The following is a 20,242-nucleotide window of genomic DNA, read 5'->3' as shown; positions in this document are numbered from 1 at the left end:
TAGAGCAATGTATGCACCATACCTGCTGTACCTGCTCAATCCTCAATTAATTCATAAAATAATCTGATGTACAGTGGTTTATACACAATTAGTCTGATGCCCTCTGTCCACTGCCTAATGGATGCATATTTGTGATCTCAAGGCTCTGCCAAGGCTAAATAGGTAGGGCGCTTGAACTATTTTCTTATCTCTAAAAGTGTTTACAGAGATATTACTTCCAGACTGGGGATAAGTCATATTGATGAGATTGGATGGAGTAAGGAAGCTCACATTGCAGGGTTTTTGGTATTTTTCCTTGGACAGAGGTCAGTTTTCAAAACTATCACTCTAACCCCTTTAGTAAGCATTACAGTCACTTTAAAAGGTAAAATCCCAAGCCCCGTTGTGTCTTTTTGCTTCACACATTTCAAGCCTTGCCTACCTGTTGAGTCTGGTAGTAAATTTTCCCTCGGAGAACATCTGTGTCCATCTCAACACGAAAACCCAGGGTGCCCGCAGAAGATGAAGATACCGATGAGGAGATCCTGTGGCTATTTCCCCAGTAACGCATCTGAACATCAGTAAAGGTTGGGCTGATGATCTTTAGTGATGCATTGTGGGCCAAGACTCTGATATAACCAAGAACAAACAGTGTTTAAGAAACAAGTGAATGCTAAGTTACAGGGCAGCTCCTAAAGAAATACATATTGCAGTATGTTTTCTTACAGTATCTCTCGTGATTAATAAAAGTATAAACAAAGCCAAAGCAAGCAAGAGAAAACTAAGAGTTTTACTATCAACATTTTATCTTGGGACTCTGACTAACACATATGCAAATTCAGGGTCATATCCTACACTGTTTTCTCAGGCAAAACTCCATACTGAGGTTGGTCAAGAGTTTTGCTTGAATTAGGACTGAAAAATAGGCCCTTAATGTTGTTAGCTGATTCTTACGGCTTGTAAAGTTAGATTTTTACAAACTAGTCTACTTCTTTTTCCATCTGTGTACTGCAGGCACAAATAAGTGTAGGTAGAAATTTTGTGCCCCCAGTTATTGTTGCTTGCAGTCACTGTTACTAAGCCTCTGATCTGCAGATGAAATCAGGTAGTTGGACATCCAAGTCACTGTAATTCTGAGCATAAATAATTGTGGGTGAAAAATTAGGCTTCCATTGACTTGTGCTCACAGAAAGAGAGCCTCAGTGGAGGCTGTGTTGAAAAGCAGGATCTTTGATTATAGAAAAACCTTACTTACATCTCACCAGTTATGTGAAATGGCAGGCTTTCAGAACAGTCATATGCAAAAAGAGTGTTTTCCAGATTCCCAGTTATCTAATGGGAGTGGAGTGGTGAGGGGTAGCCCAGGGAGCAAAGGGAGTACACTTATTCTTTATAATTACCACAAAGTGCTTTGTAGGAATTAGGTTTCTACGCCATAGTCTGTCTCTTGTCATTTTGTCTATTATAAACCATGTCACCTGAACAAATCTTTACCTAAATCCTTCCATGGTCAGGTCTTTATTGTACTCCACACTCATGTCACGATGTGAAAAGCTGCCTGTTGTCTTTGTCACAAACACATCACCTTCATATCTGTCAGTTGATACAGCTGCAAAAGAGAGATTTTGCATTGTTTGAATTTCTGGAATCACTGCAGAAAACAGATCACATGGTATCCTGTATTTCAGCTGGGTACATAACTGTGGCTCCACAGTCACACACCACTGTGTGGTAAGAAGTTAGATGCCCACAATACAAAATACAAAAGGATATGCATGTATCTGTTTTGTCCCAGACATTTTAAAATGCAAGATATGTACTGTAGCTAGAAAAGTAGGGAAAAATAGGGAAATAAAAATTGGGAATTTTATAATTCCTTCTTCATGTCTTTTATTGTAATTTGATATAAAAGGCCCTTTTGCTTTGCTTTTTGCCCTTGATACAGAATATATATTGAGTTTTCTCTTCTACAGCATGTCATGTTAAATTTACCTCATGTTTTTATTATAACTTTGAAGTTTGGTGGTGCTCAGAAAAGTGGCTCTAAAATTTTTTTGTGGCATTCCGAGTGTGTGTTTCAATAATTTTTAAATCAAATGTGCTCAGTTTCCAAGCAAAAAGATGGGTATTTTTTTAACTGCCAGCCTTACAAACTGAGGGATCAATCAAGCTGGATTCTGCATTACTACCAGTGATAGAGCCTCACTAATCCAGAGCACTTTCAAGTCAATGAAAAGATTGCTACAGAACAAATTATGCCCTTAGTTAAACCTGTGCAACCCTGTGAGCTTTTGGTTGATTTGTACAGGTGTAAAAGATTGAACCTTTAATTGAGACTTACTAAAAATAAATGAGTTGATGATGTGCAAGAAGGAATAGAAACTAGCTCTCTTTCTTTTAGCTGTACTGACTAAGCAGGGCTAACAGGAGTGAGAAGATATAAAGTTATGTTGTCACTAAAATGAACACAGAGAAGGAAAAGGGATCCTCTTTTACATCCCTCTTTCACAGTACAACTGCACTTCAAACACAAAATAATATTTGGAAAAACTAATGTTAACATTTCAACTCAAATTTTGGAGTATGAAATTCCAAAGTTCATCTTACCTTCCAGGTCATATTCCAGGAACTGTAGTGTTGAACTGGAGGTGGAATCAATGGAATATCTAAAAGAGTCCTTGTTGTTTTTTAGGTCTGTTTTCCATGTGACATTATACAATGGTGAAGCAACTCTGAAAGATCCAGTCAAAGCACCGAATGCAGGGAAATAAATTCCAGCAGGCAAAGACATTTTGAGAGGTGGGATCTCTATTTTCTGCTCAGGAATTGTAATTGTTGGCAAGTCAAAGTCTGCAATCTTATTAGCCACTTCACTCAGATCCACATACATATTACCAAGGGAAATGCTTTTTGGAAGTGTGAACTGAGATAGAGTTATTTGGTACTGAGGTACTGTCACCTCAAAGTAAGGAATTTTATATTCCTCCAATGTAATGTACTTGTTTCCTATATCTACCTTGGGGAATCTCATTCTTGGCAGAGAGGGTAAATTGATGTCAAAAGGCATTATGCTTAGCGTGTGTGGAACTTTTATATTTCTCAAGTCAATGGTATACGATGGAACTTGCAGGGTTGTGAAAGGAACTTGAAATTCTGGAGTTGTGAGAACTAGATTTGGAGCTTCTAGTTGCATCTCAGGAACAGTGATTGTGAAGCCGTCAGCCAGTCTGTTCACATATATAGGGAAAAAGTAACTGTCTTCACTTTTTGTATAAACTATGGATGCAGAAGTATTTAAGTACTGCTTCGTGTCAGCACTTGTAGTGAGGTCCAGTTTCAAGATATCCCATAAACTCTTTTCATAAACTGGAAACACAATGTTCCTGAGGAAATCGACCTGTCCTTCCAAAGACCCAGAAATGTCAAATTGTGCCTTTGATTTTTCATTTAATAATTGCATATCATGACTGAGAGATAATGACTGAATTTGGCCTTCACCCTTCCAGCCAAGCTTCTGGTTTTCAGTGTTGATGTTCATTAAGACTTCCTGATTAACTGAAGCTATGTCCAGGAAGGAATTTGGTTGAGTAGCTTGTAGCTGAAGAGATGCTGACATACTCCAAGGAACTAGTTCTAAGGTTACTCTGCAGCTCTGAGTCCCTCTAGTTCTCAGAAGAGGGGTACACTGTGCATAGTTTTCCCCATTGTGCTCCCAGACTGCATAAACACGATGTGTAGATGCTTCAACAGCAACTTTTTCTGTCATTTCCACATTCCAGATTCCATCTGCTTTAGAATTAGCCTCCAGCTTGACTGAGGAGCGAGCTCCATTAGAGTTCAGGTAGGTATTTGCTTCATGGATTAGCATCCCAGAAAATGGATTTAGGGTGTATAACATTCCATTGATATTTCCTTTTGTTGCTGTTTCTACAGAAATGTAAGATGTAAGACTTTCTAAAGTAAGTTTGTGATCAACTGCACCTTTAGCACTGGCACCATATCTAAGAGTATCAAAATCATAATTTAAATTAATTGCTGAGGAAACAGTAGGCTTGGACTTAGTGTTTCCTGTAAGCTCTTGCTTGAAATTTATTTTAAAAACTGGCATGTTGATCTTTGCATTTGTTGTCACGGAAGCTTCCATGTTCCTCTTTGTGAGGCTAACAGTGCTGTCATGCTTTCCTTCCACAAATTTATTATTACTCAGGGACAATGCTGTGGCCAGTTTCAAACCCCTTTTCCTTGTCAGGCTTGTTGTAGCATCTAAATTAAACTGCAGTGCATCAATGACAGAAGAAGATGAGGAACTGAAGCGAGCAACAACATCGGACTGGTTGAAAAGCCCAACATTTGTATTCAAGGTAATCACACTGGATTTAAATGAAAAGTCATAGGTAATGTTTCCCAAGGCAGGAACCAAGATATGGTTTGATGGGCTGTGCACTGTGAATTTAGGAAGCTTAAGTGTGCGCAGATCTTTGGGGACATGAAGGACTGGCATCTCCAGTGACGGTAGGACTAATGTGTAAGACGGTACTGAAAACCCAATAAGTGGGATGGTGAAGCCTGTTGTGCTTATTTCTTTGGGGATCACATAACCAAATGCTGGCAACTCTGCTGTAAAGGGAGACACCTCGATGTTCACAATAGGAATGGTATATCCAGGAATCCTGAAAGTCCGTGGTAGTTTGTTGACTGAAGTTTCTACTTTATATTTGTCAAACTCTATCTTGGCTTTGTTATATGAACTGGTGAGAAAATCTAATGCATTGTCCCTTCCTTTCTCAAAATGTCTATTGAACAAGATGATGTACTGATTAATTGCTTCATGCACTGCTTTTAAGGGAAGAGGGAGTGAGTGCATGTCTTTGTTCTTCTTATATTGGGCATTCAGATTTAAATCAAATGATTGCTTTGTAGTCTTCAATAAATCCTTCAGGCCTGTCTGTTCCCAGAGTGAATACCCTTTCATCATCTGAGAAGTTTTGATTCCAACATAAGGAATGTGAAGTTCAGGAATTGATAGAGGAATATTTAGGAAGTCCAGGTTGGCTTCACCATTCATTCCCACATGAGCTTCAATCTTGTCTTCAGTGTTCCCAACAGACATGCTGTGGGAATATTTGTACTGATTGAACCTGCCATTAGCTTGCCAGTGGACTTGCTGAACAGAGGAACTGAGCACCAGACCATAATTATTCAGAAATTCAATTTTTCCAGTCACCTTCAATGGAAAACTAACTTTCACATTCCCATCATTGTTTGTTGATATGCTAACTTCAAAGGGCTGCACCAAAAAGGCAACATTATTATTTATGGTTCCAGCAACTCTCCCATTGAGTTTAACCTCATGATTTCCTTTTATTTCTACTTTCATCGTTGCAAGCTGTCCTGTGCCTTGTACACTTAAATTGCTACGACCCACATGTTGCGACTCAACTTCAGACTGAAGCTGAAGTGTTACATAATTTAGGAGACCACATTCATAATTCACTTTCTGGTTGACTTTCAAGTATTTATCATTTATCCTGTTTTCAGCAGCAAATGCAATAAAGGGACCCTCAATTGTAAAAGTGGCACGGGAGTCATGGGTGCCTTCATCGGAGAAATCAGGAAAAGCCCATTTCCAGTTTCCTTTACCACTGGAAGTAAATGATATGTGTCCTGCTTCTACCTCTGTTATCATGTCATTCATCAGATCAGCCTGGCTGGAGAGATCAGCTTGCGGAATGTTCAGTCTGTGAGAATATGTTGTCTTGCTCTGCATCAAAATTTTCCTCTGTAGCTGGACTAGTAAATTGTTGTGTACTTCCATCAAATTCTTTGTAGTACGTAAGCTTGTAGTAGTTTCAGCTTTCCCCTGTACAGAAGTCCCTAAAAATATCACTTCACTGTTGTGATCAACTTTAAGGAGTGTATGGGTGACCTTCATGGTTTCTTTAAGGATCAATTGCTGCATCTCAGGGGCTGAGAGGCGTGCATCTGCGTTCACAGTGAAAGCAAGGAAATCTAATCTGGATGTTGCTTGAGCTGAAACAGTGGCTACAAATTCTGGGCTGTTTATGGAAGCTGTAGTGTTCTGAATGCCAGCAAGAGTGGACAGTGTGAAGAATGGAGAAACTATTCTGAAAGTACCAGACAGTTTGCCGAATGTAGGGACAGTGATTGTGTGCGGAATACGTGGCAGCTGGTATTCTGGTATCTGAATGTTAGGAGTCTGGAACTCATTTAGATTTAGTTTAGGGATCAAGAATTCAGGTATTTGTAGCTCAGGAATATACATTTCTGGGAAAGAAATGTCAGAAAAAAGCATATCTTTCATCTTTAGTTCTCTAAAATACATGTCAGGTATTGGCAACTGAAATTCACTGGACATCATTTGGTCTATTGTTTTCACAATCCTCAGTTTGATTTCATTCAGGTCAATTGTATAGGAAGGAACCTTATAGGTATTTAGAATAGTAAATTCTGGGGTAGTAAACCTGACTGGAATTTGTATGTCTTTAAGTTTCTTTATGTGGATCTGATAAGAGGAGATATGCAAGTCAGTTAATGGAACTATGAAATCTGGTGTTTGAAATGTTGCTTCCCGGAGAGCTCGGAGACTGACTTCAAAGGCAGGTATGTTGACTATGCTGGTTCTGATTTCAGGAACATTGAAACCTGTTTCAATAAATACATTCAATTTTTCAGCCCAGTTTTTTACATCATACTGCTCAGCTAAAAGAGCAATCTTCTTAGAAGCAATGTCCCATTGGTCAGAAATATATGTGACAATGATGTTGTAGAACTGGCTTGCCTTCTGAAGATATCTCTGGCATTCCTTTGGAATGTCCATTTGATAAATCCTGTCTCGTAGATCTTCCAGGTTTTCATTTAGCTTGACTTTCAGATCAGCAAACACTGTTGAATTTAGGAGGTCCCTAAACCAATGAACGACTGCTGTAAGCTTGGTGTCTCCTAATTGTTCTATGAATTTTGAAACCGCAGCATTGACATCCTTCATATACTGTTTTAATGCTTCTGCTTTCTGTGGGAGTTCTAGGGTTCTGAGTTCATCATTGATTTTCTGGGTAATTTCCCGGATTTTGTTGTTTGTTTGATCTACAAACTGATTATAGTCAAAATACTTTAGCTGTTTTATAACCATGTCAAGGAACTTGTTGACTTCATCCATCAATTTTTGATAATCAAATGCTTGTACTTGCTTGACAGCATCATCAATAATACTAACAATTTTATCAAAGAATGATCTTATGTCAATTTTTTTCAGAGAAATGGTTAGCTTTTGGACTGTTTCTTTTACTTTATATTGGTCAGACAATTGTATCATCCTGTCCATTAGAAACTGAGCCTGCTTGTCAATCTCATACTTCATGATCATGTCATGAATTTTGCCTCGGAAAGCACTGATCTTCTCAGCAACTTCATAATCCTCCATCAAATTTAGGAGAATATCTTTAATTTGTTCAATAATTTCATTCATTTTTTGAAATGGCAATGAACTCCTGATTTTTTCTAAAAGCTTTTTAATGTCAACAGACTGTACCTGTTGTTTCAAATTTTCTGCAATACGTTTGGCATCAATATTGTGAATCTGGCTCTTGAGCTGTTCTAGCTTTCCTTGTACCTGAGCTATGATTTTGTACTCAGCATCCATATTTTGAATCCAGGCTTTGGCACTGCTTTCTATTTTGCTTGGGTCATACTGAGAAATAATGGACTGTAAGTCTTGAATAGTGTTAATCGTTGTTGCACTGATTTTATACTGTTGATCCAGAACTTTAATTTTTTCAACTATTTGGTCAATCAGGTTTTCAATAACTGTTCTAATGTCATACTGATCATAATTATCTCTGATATGTTGCTCAATTTGTATCAGGTAAATTTGTAGCTGAGACAGTGCTTCCTGCAAATTGATTCTGGCATTTTCCAGTGCATTCTGGAGGTCATCAGCTGTTATTCTATAGTCCTTTGTGAAAGCAACCAATTTCTCTTTCATGCCGTTAACCTTGCTTTTGAAATCTAATTTGTTCATGTAGTCATTAACCTGCCGTGGGAGCTTATCCATAGTTGCCCTGTATTTCCTCATATAATGATCTATATTTATGCTTTTAAAGTACCTTTGTATAGACTGCAGTGTGGATAGAATCGCACCCCTGATTTGTTCAAAGTAAGCAGGCAAGTATTCTAGGAATGGCAGGTTGATAACATGCTCGTCCTTGTTCTTATCATATTTCACAGAGCCAGAGATGCTGAATTCTTGAGGCTGTTCCACAGCATCCCTCAGACCTAAAACATCAATTAAATTAATTGGTTCAGGCATTAATGGTACTTGAATTGGTGAGTCCATTATAGTGAGGTCTGCTAAAGCTTGTCCTCTAAGTTCCACACCAGTTTTTTCGGCATCATTGTAAGCACCGAGGTCCTGTGTGTATACATTATTGTTCACTTGACTCTTCAATTTCCAGGCACTTGACTGCTCTGATGGAGTGAAAAGCATATGGATTTTATTATCAAGTAATGTAGTGTATTTTTTTCCAGTAGTTAGGCTGTGGCTGGTAGATCCTTTGTAATCATGGGAGAAAGTGAAAGCCAGGGGCTCTGCTTTAAACAGGAATTTGCTGTATAGTTGTCCAGTATGTTCTCCCATAGCAAATAGTCTCCCATCACCAGTGGTGTGTACATCAGCAGCGACAGTAAATGGGGCCATAGCAGAACGTACTACATTGGTGAAATGTAGGGATTTTGCATCACAGTTTGTATTGATAGTAATGGAGGAAGCAAGCCCTGCAACATCCAGGTTAATTCTGTGGATGAGTGCTGTGCCTTGAATTTTTGCAGCTGTGTCTGTTTTAAAATTTGCAGCCAGATCAGCATAAGTGATGGCATATGTATGCTTCACTTCATCTGTTCCATAGGCCCCCCTCACATTACCAGTCAGCGTCAGCTTCAGTGCCTCCAGTCGTAACTGTGCTTTGTTGGTTACACCAGTTTCACTGTATTTTAAGTCATTGTTCAATTTAGCTGTGAGTGAATAGGGCTGCAGTTGTAGGTCAAAATAATGCTTGTGGGACTTGTCAGGGCTGATGGTATTGTCTAATTTTGAAGTAAATGTTAAGGATAAGCCAGGAATATTCAGCTCATTCACATGCTCAAGATTCATTTCCTTGTATGATCCTACCAAGTTATTTGAAAACTTGAGTCCTTCTCTGTTAACTCTAAAGTTTAAGATGTTTTTGCTGTCCACGCCCAGAATTGTGCTCTGATATACACTTCCTAGTGCTATTTCTATTAGGGCCATTCTTCCATCTACGCTGAATTGTGCATTGTGTTCACCATAGCGTCCCTTAGCAGTAACTGCCAAGGTGCCTCCAGAAGCATCAATTCTAGCATTCATTTCTTTCTGCAACATTAGTGGATTAAACTGCAGGTTTGTGATTGCGCTGCTGGCCAAACCATCCTGGTTAATCCTTATTGTAGACTTATGTGCTGCTCGGTTTCTTTGACCATTCACAGTAATATCACAGTTTAGTTCAAGACCCTGGAAATTAAGGGAACCTGAAAGGAGGGTGTAATACCGGTTTTCTTTGTAAGTTGCTTGGTATTCAGAGCGAACCGAAGCCATCTGCTTTGCCAAAATTAATTCAAACTTGTTGAGACCCGCAAGGTTTTGGTATCTTCCATTTGTTTCTGACTTCACATTCAGCTGGCTCTTTTCATACTTCAGTGAAGCTGTGTTTGTTATGATACCACTCTGAATATTAGAGACTGCAGTGACTGACAGTACATCACCAGTTCGCTTGCCAGTTATCTGATTGGTAGCGTGAAGGTAAGACGAGTCAAATGTCAGATTGGATTTCCCAGTTAACTCATGGCTGTTTTTGTTATAGGTGCTTGAGAGAGTGTAAATTCCTTTAGCAAAGGCTGAAGCAACTCTTAGCTCCCCTTCCATTTGTACTTTGTTGATATTCAAATTATTTTTCTGGCTGAAATCCATATCTGTAGAAAAGGAGAGCTGAGTGCCCAGAGTGCTAGATGCCGCAAGTGAGACGGACTGTTTTACAGTGAGAGTAGGTTCATATTTGTTTGTCCTGCTATATTTAAAATTTGAATCTAGGAGTCTGTGATGTAGGGAACTTTCATATGTGCAATCAAATGTATTCTGATCATAAAATGCTTCTCCAGAACCTGGAATAGGAGATAGGGAAGGGGGAAGACAGAAGATATAAAAGTATAATAAATATCTTACATTTACTTACAAGACAAAATAATATACTATGTATGATATCATTAAGCTTTCAGAATTGCATATTATTTTGTTCAAAAAGCAAACACTGTTTTGGTAAAGTAATTACTAAACATTTCTATACTACTGGATGTTTGATATCTGGGGCTAAATTTTCAAAAACAGCATTTAAATTAACTCTCATTGTGATATTACATATAAATCTATAAGATGAAATAGGCCATACCATTGTTTAACTTGAAATGAACAAACTATGTGCCAAACAAATCATCCAAATCAGTGTTCATGACACATCTCTTTCATTGTCTTCATCTTTATTATGTTTCATGCTGGGATTTTCAAAAAAGCCTAAAGGTGTTAGGCAGCTAACTCACACTGAAATTTAGATTTAGGTGCCTAGCTCCCTTTGAAAATCCCAGTTTCATGGCCTAATCCTTAGAGTAGCTAACTGTCTAGAGCACCCATTGACCTCTCAAATAGGAGTTTGAGTTGATTCAATAGGAATTTGTGGAACCTAGTTCCTTTCAAGATCAGATTCTTGGGCTGTGATTTCCTCGGGGCAAGGTCTTTGTTGACATACATATATGTTTTTGTACATATTTTTAGGCACACATACACACACACACTATGGTGCTGTATACAATAATAATAGCAATACAACTGTGCCTGCCTATTTGCATGGGAAACTGTTTGTGCACATACAAGTGTTTGGGATCTAGTTAACTGAACTGCATGCACAAATAATTGCAAATACTGACCTATGCCCTGATTCTGCAAGCACTTAGGGTTCCTACTGAGTTTAATGGGGCTATTGATATGCTTAAGTATTTTCAGGATCAGGGCTTCAGAGGCTGGGTTGGGGCTCCTTGGAAAATCTGGATCTGAAATTTTTATTAAACTATCTGGATTTATTTTTAGCACCTACTTAAACTTCATATTACATATTTTAAAAAAGAAGAAAAGATTTGAGTTTACACAAACATTTTTTTAAATAAACAGTTTGAAAACAAATGTGCTTTTCATAGTACATATAAAAATATAGATATTTTAAAAGTAGATTTAAAAGTATAATACTATTAACAAAAATTCTTACCTTGCACATTGTATGAAAGTAAGTCGAAAACAGAATCAGCTTTCATCAGATAACTAGTTCTCAGACTGGAAACATTCTTTGTGGTGTTAGCCACTGTATAAGATGCAGACCAGTTGTAATAATTGCTATATACATTTGTAGAGACCTCTAACGTGCCCAGTAAAGGCACACGGAGTTGGTAGGACTCTGGAACAGTAAATAGTGGAAGTCGGTACTCCTGAGATGGCACATTTATTCCAATTGATTCCATTACCAACTGAGGTGTTTTTACGGTCTTTGGCAGCCTTATATCATGCGATGATCTTCCACCAAATGGCAATGGGATGTTAATTATAACATTGTCCTTGTTCCAAATATATTTGATCCGGCCATCACTGTAACACAAAAATTACCCACTATGTAAAACTCTATGAAACACACAAAAGTAGTTATTATTAATAATGATAATGAGGTAATTCATATATACATTAATTTTAAGGGAAGAAAGAACCATTACGATCATCTAGTCTGACCTCAGCACTCCACATACATTCACTAATTAAACCTCAGTGCAGATAGGTATGTAAGTGTTGTTATCCCCATTTTACAGACAGGAAGTCTGAGAGATTAAGTGGGCCAACACACAAAATGTCACTGGCAGGGACTAGATCTTTCCCCCCAAAGATAAATTGACTAGACCATGCTGGTTGCTCCTCTAATGAGTTTTTCCAAGGAAGTTAAACACAAGACTCTTATTTTGCTCCTGATTTTCTACTCTAATTAATACTTTGCACCTGCCATTTGAGGATCTTAATCTACTTTACGAACATTAATGAGCAGAGATGTTGGTATGGCAATGGTGTCAGAGACAGAGTGATGAAGATATAATATGCATTTTATAATGAGGAAATGAGGCACAGACAGAAAAAGTCTTTTGACCAAGGTCACATTCAAATAGAGTTATAAAAAGACTCCACTTTCCTAACTCCCAGAATAATGCCCTAAGTGCTCCAATTGGTGTCTCTTGATTTGAAACCCTTCCTTTCTGATGTCATTACCACACTTATGCAATATGATATTTGGAATAGTAGAAAAAGAGATCTGTTCATATTCATATGAATAAAAGTGATATGTTTGTAGAGTGTTACATCAAGGGCTTCATTATTATTAATTATTATTATTATATTCTGTGATAGCTCCTGGTTATTTACATATCTCAAAATTTAATTTTTTTAGAAGACATTATTTATTCGTCCAAAAATTGGTACTGGAAAGTGTATTGATCATTACACACTATTCATTACTCATCTTTCAGTACCTGTTATTCTTTTTCTTTAAAAGTTCCACCCATCCAATCAGGTACTAGAAACAATACCATGTGACTGTGAAAAACTCTGACTGGCGGCTGTAGGGGAGTTTGGTGGTAGTGGGGGATATTGTTATGCACAGAGAAAAATGAGAAGAAATTGCATTGTAATTTATAAGATCTGTACTTTTGGCAAGTTCTTTTTGTTGTTGTTTGTCTGTATCTGTTTCTCTAATCTGGCTTTAGATTTTACAATGTTTGGGACAGAGACTGTCTGCTATTTTATGTGTGCTCTGTGGCTAGAACAACCAGGGTTGGAATCTTTATGTGCTACCAGAACATTAATACTCATAATTTAATGCTCCATTGCACAACACAAATAATGAATACCAAATAGTCAAAGTGAAGTTTCTAACACACATAGGCTGAAATTGTTTGAATAAACTCTTCTGTGAATACTAACAAATAACATATACATTTGCTGAAATGAAGACTGATTCATAAATAATTTGCAAACAGTAAAAAAGGGCTATATTCACAAGCATTATTTGTAATGAATTATTCTATCAGCTGTACTTGATTAAGGTTGTTGCTCTCTACATCCCAATAAGGACCACTCCAGAATTGGAGAAAATATTGACCAAGTCCATTGGCACATATGACTGTCTACAAAACAGTTTTACTGAAGCACAAGAATTGGAAATGTATTAGAACCTTTGGGGTATCAGAAAATACGTTATATAAGAAATGGTCCTAAATGGCAGTCAGATACCAAAGGGGTGAATATGGTGCAAACTTCAAGACAGATAGATTAGCTAGGCAGAATGTGTGCTGTTGAATGGAAGTGAATGGCAGCAAGGAGCAATCTGAAAGTCATGGAATCCCAAATACAAAGTTGTGATTTTTAAGAAATGGCCAATAAACCAGAGGCACTGAATCTGAAATGGTTAACAAAAATGTAGTGTAGGGCAGCAGAATTACCCACTGTTATAATAATGGGCATAGTTGGTAAGACCATAGGAGAAAGAGCACTTGGTTCCCAACCCATATTCTGCCCACGAACAGACTGAAAGCAATGAAGATGCTTTTGCCTAATATGAGCTTCATGATACCACAGTGAAAGAAAGCATAAGGAAAAACAATTCATTTTCTGCACAGGGATATGGAGTGCATGATATATTTATATGTGATGGGCCAGATCATCAGCTGGTGTAAACTGGCTTCAGTGGAGCTATGGCAAATGTCACTAATGAGGCTCGGCCCCTGCATATTAAATATGTATGCCATTTAGTAAACATAATTATATATCTCTGCTCTTACAATTCTTTGTTATGGTTAGTATGTGCTATTGTCTAAAACAAAGTCCAATCATATTTTAAATAAGAAATACATGAACAAATTTCCAGTTTCAGTTCCCTGTGGTGACTGTTCTTATTTCTCCATTTACCTTTTCAGGAAAACTTCTTCTGGAATGGTAATATCAGGCAGCCCCACTGCCTGAATGTTCAGTTCCTGCAGTCCATTTAGTTTATCTTGTAAAGTTTGGGCATAGGGAAAATCCTTGGATGCCTTCTGCAGCCAGGTACGGGTTGCCTGCAATGACACAGTAGATGTGTTTTCCAGAGTAGTATGAAATAAGTGTTAGCTTTAAGCCAGTGGGACTACCCATGCGTTTAAAGTTAAGCACATGATTGTGTGCTTTTCTGGAGAGGAGCAGATAGACCTGATAATGCAACTCTTACACACTCAAGTGATTATTTACACAAGCAGTCCCAGTAAAATATGTTGGATGACTCCTCGGGGTTGCATGATCAAGCTGTAATATTTTTAGAATAAATATTCACACTTACCATGATGAATTGTGAGACAATGTGCCTCAATGTCATATCTATATTAGCCACTTTCCGATCCATAAGCTCATTGGCATACTTCTGTAAACTCTTTGGGTAGTCTGCGAAGTCAACAGGGAAGTTGGCAGACATCTTTTTCACTGCTGTGCTGGTGCCTGAATTCCACTCTAGTTCAATCTTCTCATTATCTGAAAATCATGAATTCGGGGTTTGGGGGAGGATAAAAATTAACAAAATCACGTTACTCTTGTATGGCTCACTGTGTATAGAGAAGTACTGGATAATGGATGTAACAGGAGATTACATATATGGTTTTCACATATGGGTGAAGTTTCTATGTCATGATAAATGCCCATACCGTATCTGAAAACAACTCTCTCTGAAATCGAGTTCCCATAAGTTGTTGCTGATGAGTCCATCTGAAGAGAAACCCTGTTCAGTGAATGATGAAGCAATGCTTCGGTTCTGAGTTCAGTCCGTAGGCGAGGGATAGAAATGACACCTCCCAGCATTGCAGCTTTCTTCCCATCATATCTGTGAAAGCAAAATAGTAGCAAATGTGAATGTCACCTGTTTGGCTATAGTATGGCTGGCACTTTTCCAGGAGCAATTATAGCATTTAAAACTGGAAAAAGGAATTCTGGGTGGTACAAAGAATGGGTTTATTTGGACCTAGGAACTTGACTCTTGAGCTATTGAGTGCTCTGAATTCCCATTGATTTCCTTGGGACTTCACTGATGATGGAAAATTATTATAATACTATTGTGGAGCTCTTCCTGCCCAGGTATATATGGGACAAATACTAAAATCCTTACTCAGGATAAACTCCCAATGATATCAATAGTAGTTTTATCTAACAAGTGAGTAAACACTAAAGCATTTGGCCTGCTATGGGCAAGAGTCTGCTACTGAGTCTGATCTTCCTCTAGCTTAAGCATTGTACACCATTGTAACTTTGCTGACTTGAGTAGTCTTAATCCTGATTTTATATTGGTGTAAATGAAAGGGAATCAAGGTATTTGAACTTTGTTAATGTCACTGGTGTTACAGGCAGCTCTGCATGTGGAACATCCCTGGGGCAGCATCAAGATAAGAGAATTCTGTTGAAGAATGAAGGGTATTAAAGGTGAGCAATTCACCTCACTGTGGGTCTGTGATAATTTTAGGATCAGGGGAAAACTGCCATTAATTATAAACTCTTCCATAGATGCTACAGAAAATATTCTTATCATGAAAAGTGGGGATTCTTACAGATAGTTCTCTGATGTTTTTATTCTTATTATTTATTGAGTTCCAATGGCACTCTTGACACACTACCAGTATAACAGAAGATATGGGAATTACCTCAAAGAATTTGTAACCAAAATTATATATGCCATATATAGTGTGAAGGATCCATTCTGAAGCTGGATTATACTTATTTTCTTTTTATTTATCTGTGGTTGATTATAGATGAATGGCTTTATGATAGAAGTGTGTTTTAAAGAGGGATTTGAACGAAGAGAGAGAGAGAGAAGTCACATGGTGCATGTAGATGATGGACAATCTCTGTGTATCTAGAACAGGGGTTGGCAACCTTCAGCATGCGGCCCATCAGGGTAATCCACTGGTGGTCTGCGAGACATTTTTTTACGTTGACTGTCTTCAGGCATGGCCCCCCGCAGCTCCCAGTGGATGCAGTTCTTCGTTCCCAGCCAATGGGAGCTGTGGGAAGTAGTGGCCAGCATGTCCCTGCGGCCTGCTCTATTTCCCGCAGCTCACATTGGCTGGGAACGGCAAACTGCAGCCACTGGAAGCAGGGCGGGGGGCATGCCTGTAGATGGTCAGTGTAAACAAAATGTCTCATGGTCCACCAGCGGATTACCCTGATGGGCTGCGTGCTGAAGGTTGCCGACCCCTGACCTAGTAGAATGTACTCCTGAAAACCCTATTATTAATAAAATATTCAGTTACCTAGTTTCAAAATATTCAGAATGTCTAACATGGTCTTGGGATTACCTTATGCGACCAGTAAGAGTAACTTCGGGAATCTTCTTGTTACTAATGTCTAAGATAAAGGTATATGCCCTCATCTCCAGAGTAGATTCATCATTGACTCTGAAGTTGGTACCAAAGTCAATATCAAAATTTGGAATTTGCACATCACTGGTCAAAATCTTCTTGTCTCTGTTGTATCTGAAGGTCAGTGTGGCCTCAGTTTGTCTTGCACCTGAAAAATGAAACATTAATGATGTCTTTTTAGGCTTTTATAGAAGGAAGGATGAAAAAAATGAGCATCTGAAAATAGCATTACCCCAAATATCTAAAGCAGACAGTGAAGAGAACAATTTGAGTACACAAGTTGAAATTTGCTCTCCTTGTTCTTTCAAATTTCTCAGGATTCCATCCAACCTACTGGAGTCTCTGTATTGTGTCTAATGACCTCTCTGCTTGCTCTCTCTCTTTATCTATCACTGATCTTCTTCAGTTTGTCTCTCCATACAATTTGATATTGGTGCAACTCTTTTTTTCTGTAACAGATTTTCAGTATTTCTGTGCATTATTGACTAACCATTTATTTTCATATTTCACCTAACAACGTATCTTTTCTCTTGCTTATAGGGTGCCTCGTAATTTCCTTTCTTTATTGCTTTAATGTATCAATGTAATTTTATTATTTAACACAGCAAAACATTTTGAGATACAAAATATAGTTATGGTCCTTCAAACACCTGTGCACTGGAACTACTCATGCACATAAAACTGAGGACATGCGTTTGCAGGTTTGGGTACAAAAATTCTTGTGTATTATATGTTGTAAATAGCAATGCTAATTTTGTTAATCTGAGTTTTCTTAATGGCAATGTCATAATTCAAAGATGAGCTAAGTCTGATTGTTCTTTAGATTTTTACCTTTTGCCTCAGTGGTAAATTTCAAAGTGTCTATCAGGCCATTTTCCTCTCTCTGTAGCTCATAGTTAGCATTTGCAGAGTATTCCTGTACTTGTCCTGTAGGCTGTATTTCAATTTCAATCCTAGAGAATTCATAATGGGAAAAAGGTCATCTATATTAGTAACTAACAAATCCAATTAGTATAGCAAAATGTAAAAATCACCTCAATTCCCATCCATCTTGTTTCTGAGTTGATCCTGCCTGTCTTTTATTAAAGTACATGGAAAAAAAAGCAATATGTACTGCAGCCATAAGAGGGACGGTTGACTTTTGTGGGATAGACAAAAAATAGATACAGTCAAGGATGACATGACTGACCTAGTTTCTCCAGTCAGTGGGTAGTATGGTGCTGCATCTGTGTAGCTGGCATTAGAGTAAGCTACTTTAGTACAGTAATTTAGACCAACGAAGAAAGGTTTGCAAGATGTCCATGACTCTCTGTTCTCAATCAGAGGTGGAATCACTTCAGTTTTGGTTGGAGAGACCAAATGTAAAGTGTTACTGGAAAAGAAAAATAAGCCTAGTTATTCTCAAGACATGTATCTAAATATTACTGTTATTTGATAAATCCTATTTATTTATGAGATTAGTTTTCAAGTGAAAACCTTCTGAAAAAATATACCTATTACAAGCTTAAGAAAGCCCTGGCTGGGATGATTTAGTTGGTATTCGTCCTGTTTTGAGCAGGGGGTTGGACTAGATGACCTCCTGAGGTCCCTTCCAACCCTGATATTCTATGATTCTATGAATACAGGGTTTTGGAAATAGCAAGTAGTGAGAAAATGATAAAATTATTTATTAATAATTATTATATAATAAATAACCTGCATGCATACAGATCCTTTCATCTTAGAATCTCAAAGTGATTATGATAATTAATTATCACCCCACCACATAGATATGTATTGTTATTACCAGCATTTTATAAAAGGGGAAATTGAGGCATAAACAGGTTATGTGTCTTGGCAAATATTATGAAAGTGAGTAACAAATTCAGGAATCTTTCAGACCTTATTCCCAATCTCTAGTCTGCTCTGACTACTATGTTACACCGAGAAGGAAGTTATTCTAGCTTTACAGTAGCAGTCATTTTCCAGAATAGCAAAAAACAAACAAATAAAGAAAGAAATCCAAAACAAAAAAAGCCAAGCACCATCAAAATAAAATCCAGTACAATATTTATCATTCAGAAGCAAAAAAGCAAGAAGGAAAGGAGGATGCAATCTTGAAAGAGCCAATATTAAGAATATTGATCCAAATACCTGAAACTGAAGAGCTTGGTAGGGGTCTTTGGAGCAGGAATGCTGAGTTTTAATTGTCCGGCTCTCAAACCAACCCGGGCTTCAATTCCAGACTCATGGTATATGTTGGAGATCATCTGCACGCCACTTCTAGCAAATGCCGGGATGTTTACTCCCACATGAGTTATAAACTCAATTGCCATCGAGGGTTTAAGGACCAGGTCTGCTTGCATCTATGGGGCAAAGAGAAAATGATATATTTAATTCCCCAAAGAACATCATTTAGTTCTGATAATATCAGTGTAAGAGTAATATCTAGATATTGGTAGGTTAATTTATCAAATTATGTTGTTATTCAGTAAAGTTTGGTCCCTAAGGGTATGTCTATACTACTCACTGGATCAGCGGGCAGCGATCGATCCAGCAGGGGTCAATTTATCACGTCTAGATTGACCCCCGAGCACTCTCCCGTTGATTCCTATACTCCACCACCATGAGAGATGCAGGCAGAGTCGACGGGGGAGTGTCAGCAGTCGACTCACCGCAGTGAAGACACCACGGTGAGTAGGTCTAAGTACGTTGACTTCAGCTACGTTATTCACGAAGCTGAAGTTGCATAACTTAGATCGATCCGCCCCCCACCACCAGTGTAGACCAGGCCCTAAAACACACTATAGAATCTGAAGGAAAAGGGAAGTGATATTGTGGGGAAGCAAATATGGGGGAGATAAACTCAGGGACAGTGAACTTGCTTTTTGTTGAAGCTGTTCCCACTGCAGAGAGACTTTGAATAAAAAATGGCTGTTTGGAGAGCCTCATGCAATTTAAATCCAGTCAGAAGAGACTTTTCTACAGTGGGAGGATTATACTAAGCTCCAGTGAGTAAAAGGTTTGACAAATAGGAATGGGTCCAAAGATCTATCTAAACTTTCCCAATGTATGAGATCACTCAGGCGCAAGGTTTTTATTTGGCTGATAACCAAAATAGGGGCCAGATGCAAATCTGGATGCAGATTCAAAAATTTACAACCCCACATTTCAGAGGTGTTTGGATTGGACATTTTTGTTTCAAACCTATTTCTGGTGACTCAGGATTTCAGAGAAGTAGCTTGGTAACTTGGGTTAACTTGGATGAATAATCTTAGATAGATATATAAACCCCAGGCATATTTTAATATTTGTTTTGTTTCAATTTATTATTTTAGTATGCCCTCACCCAATGACAACCTGGAAGCTTTGTAATTAATAATTTAATCTTGTTTCTGGAATATTTGTATTGTCTTTGACAACCTGCTGATATCTCTGTTTTTTCCCAAAGGAGATGGCACACTTGTTAGGGGAATGTAATATCATGACAGGAGTTAAGACTCACATTCTTTGGTTGAATCTTCACCCCAGCCTTCGCTCCAGGAGTTGCAATTCCAGACAAAGCAACTTGGAGCTGCAATCCTGCTCCAGTTGGGAGCTCAAATTCATTATCCATAAAGATATAGTGAACAAATAAGTCACCCTCTGTACCTTTTGAGATGGCCTGCACAATCTGTGAATGAAATAAGGAAACACTGAATAATGAAGTACCTTAATGTAGGCTTTAATGTAACTTTACTTAATG

The 20,242-nt window shown here is 38.0% G+C and overlaps 1 protein-coding gene across 1 annotated transcript in view; it reads right to left on the bottom strand.

Annotated features, from left to right (window-relative positions):
- Nucleotides 1–20,242, bottom strand: part of APOB (apolipoprotein B) — a 48,218-nt gene that overhangs the window by 4,194 nt on the left and 23,782 nt on the right. Inside the window, exons 17-28 of the mRNA XM_038396158.2 lie at nt 20,003–20,170; nt 18,652–18,863; nt 17,708–17,890; nt 17,350–17,471; nt 16,456–16,666; nt 14,815–14,990; nt 14,457–14,644; nt 14,054–14,199; nt 11,322–11,695; nt 2,587–10,170; nt 1,474–1,588; nt 422–608 (exon numbers count right to left, since the gene is read on the bottom strand). Of these exons, the coding sequence (XP_038252086.1) occupies nt 422–608; nt 1,474–1,588; nt 2,587–10,170; nt 11,322–11,695; nt 14,054–14,199; nt 14,457–14,644; nt 14,815–14,990; nt 16,456–16,666; nt 17,350–17,471; nt 17,708–17,890; nt 18,652–18,863; nt 20,003–20,170 (9,666 nt within the window). The remainder of the gene's footprint in view (nt 1–421; nt 609–1,473; nt 1,589–2,586; nt 10,171–11,321; nt 11,696–14,053; nt 14,200–14,456; nt 14,645–14,814; nt 14,991–16,455; nt 16,667–17,349; nt 17,472–17,707; nt 17,891–18,651; nt 18,864–20,002; nt 20,171–20,242) is intronic.

The sequence above is a fragment of the Dermochelys coriacea genome, chromosome 3 (genome assembly GCF_009764565.3).
Source record: "Dermochelys coriacea isolate rDerCor1 chromosome 3, rDerCor1.pri.v4, whole genome shotgun sequence".
Taxonomy (NCBI): Eukaryota; Metazoa; Chordata; order Testudines; family Dermochelyidae; genus Dermochelys; species Dermochelys coriacea.
Note: the sequence above shows the minus strand (reverse complement) of the source record. Positions and strands in the feature narration are given on the sequence as shown.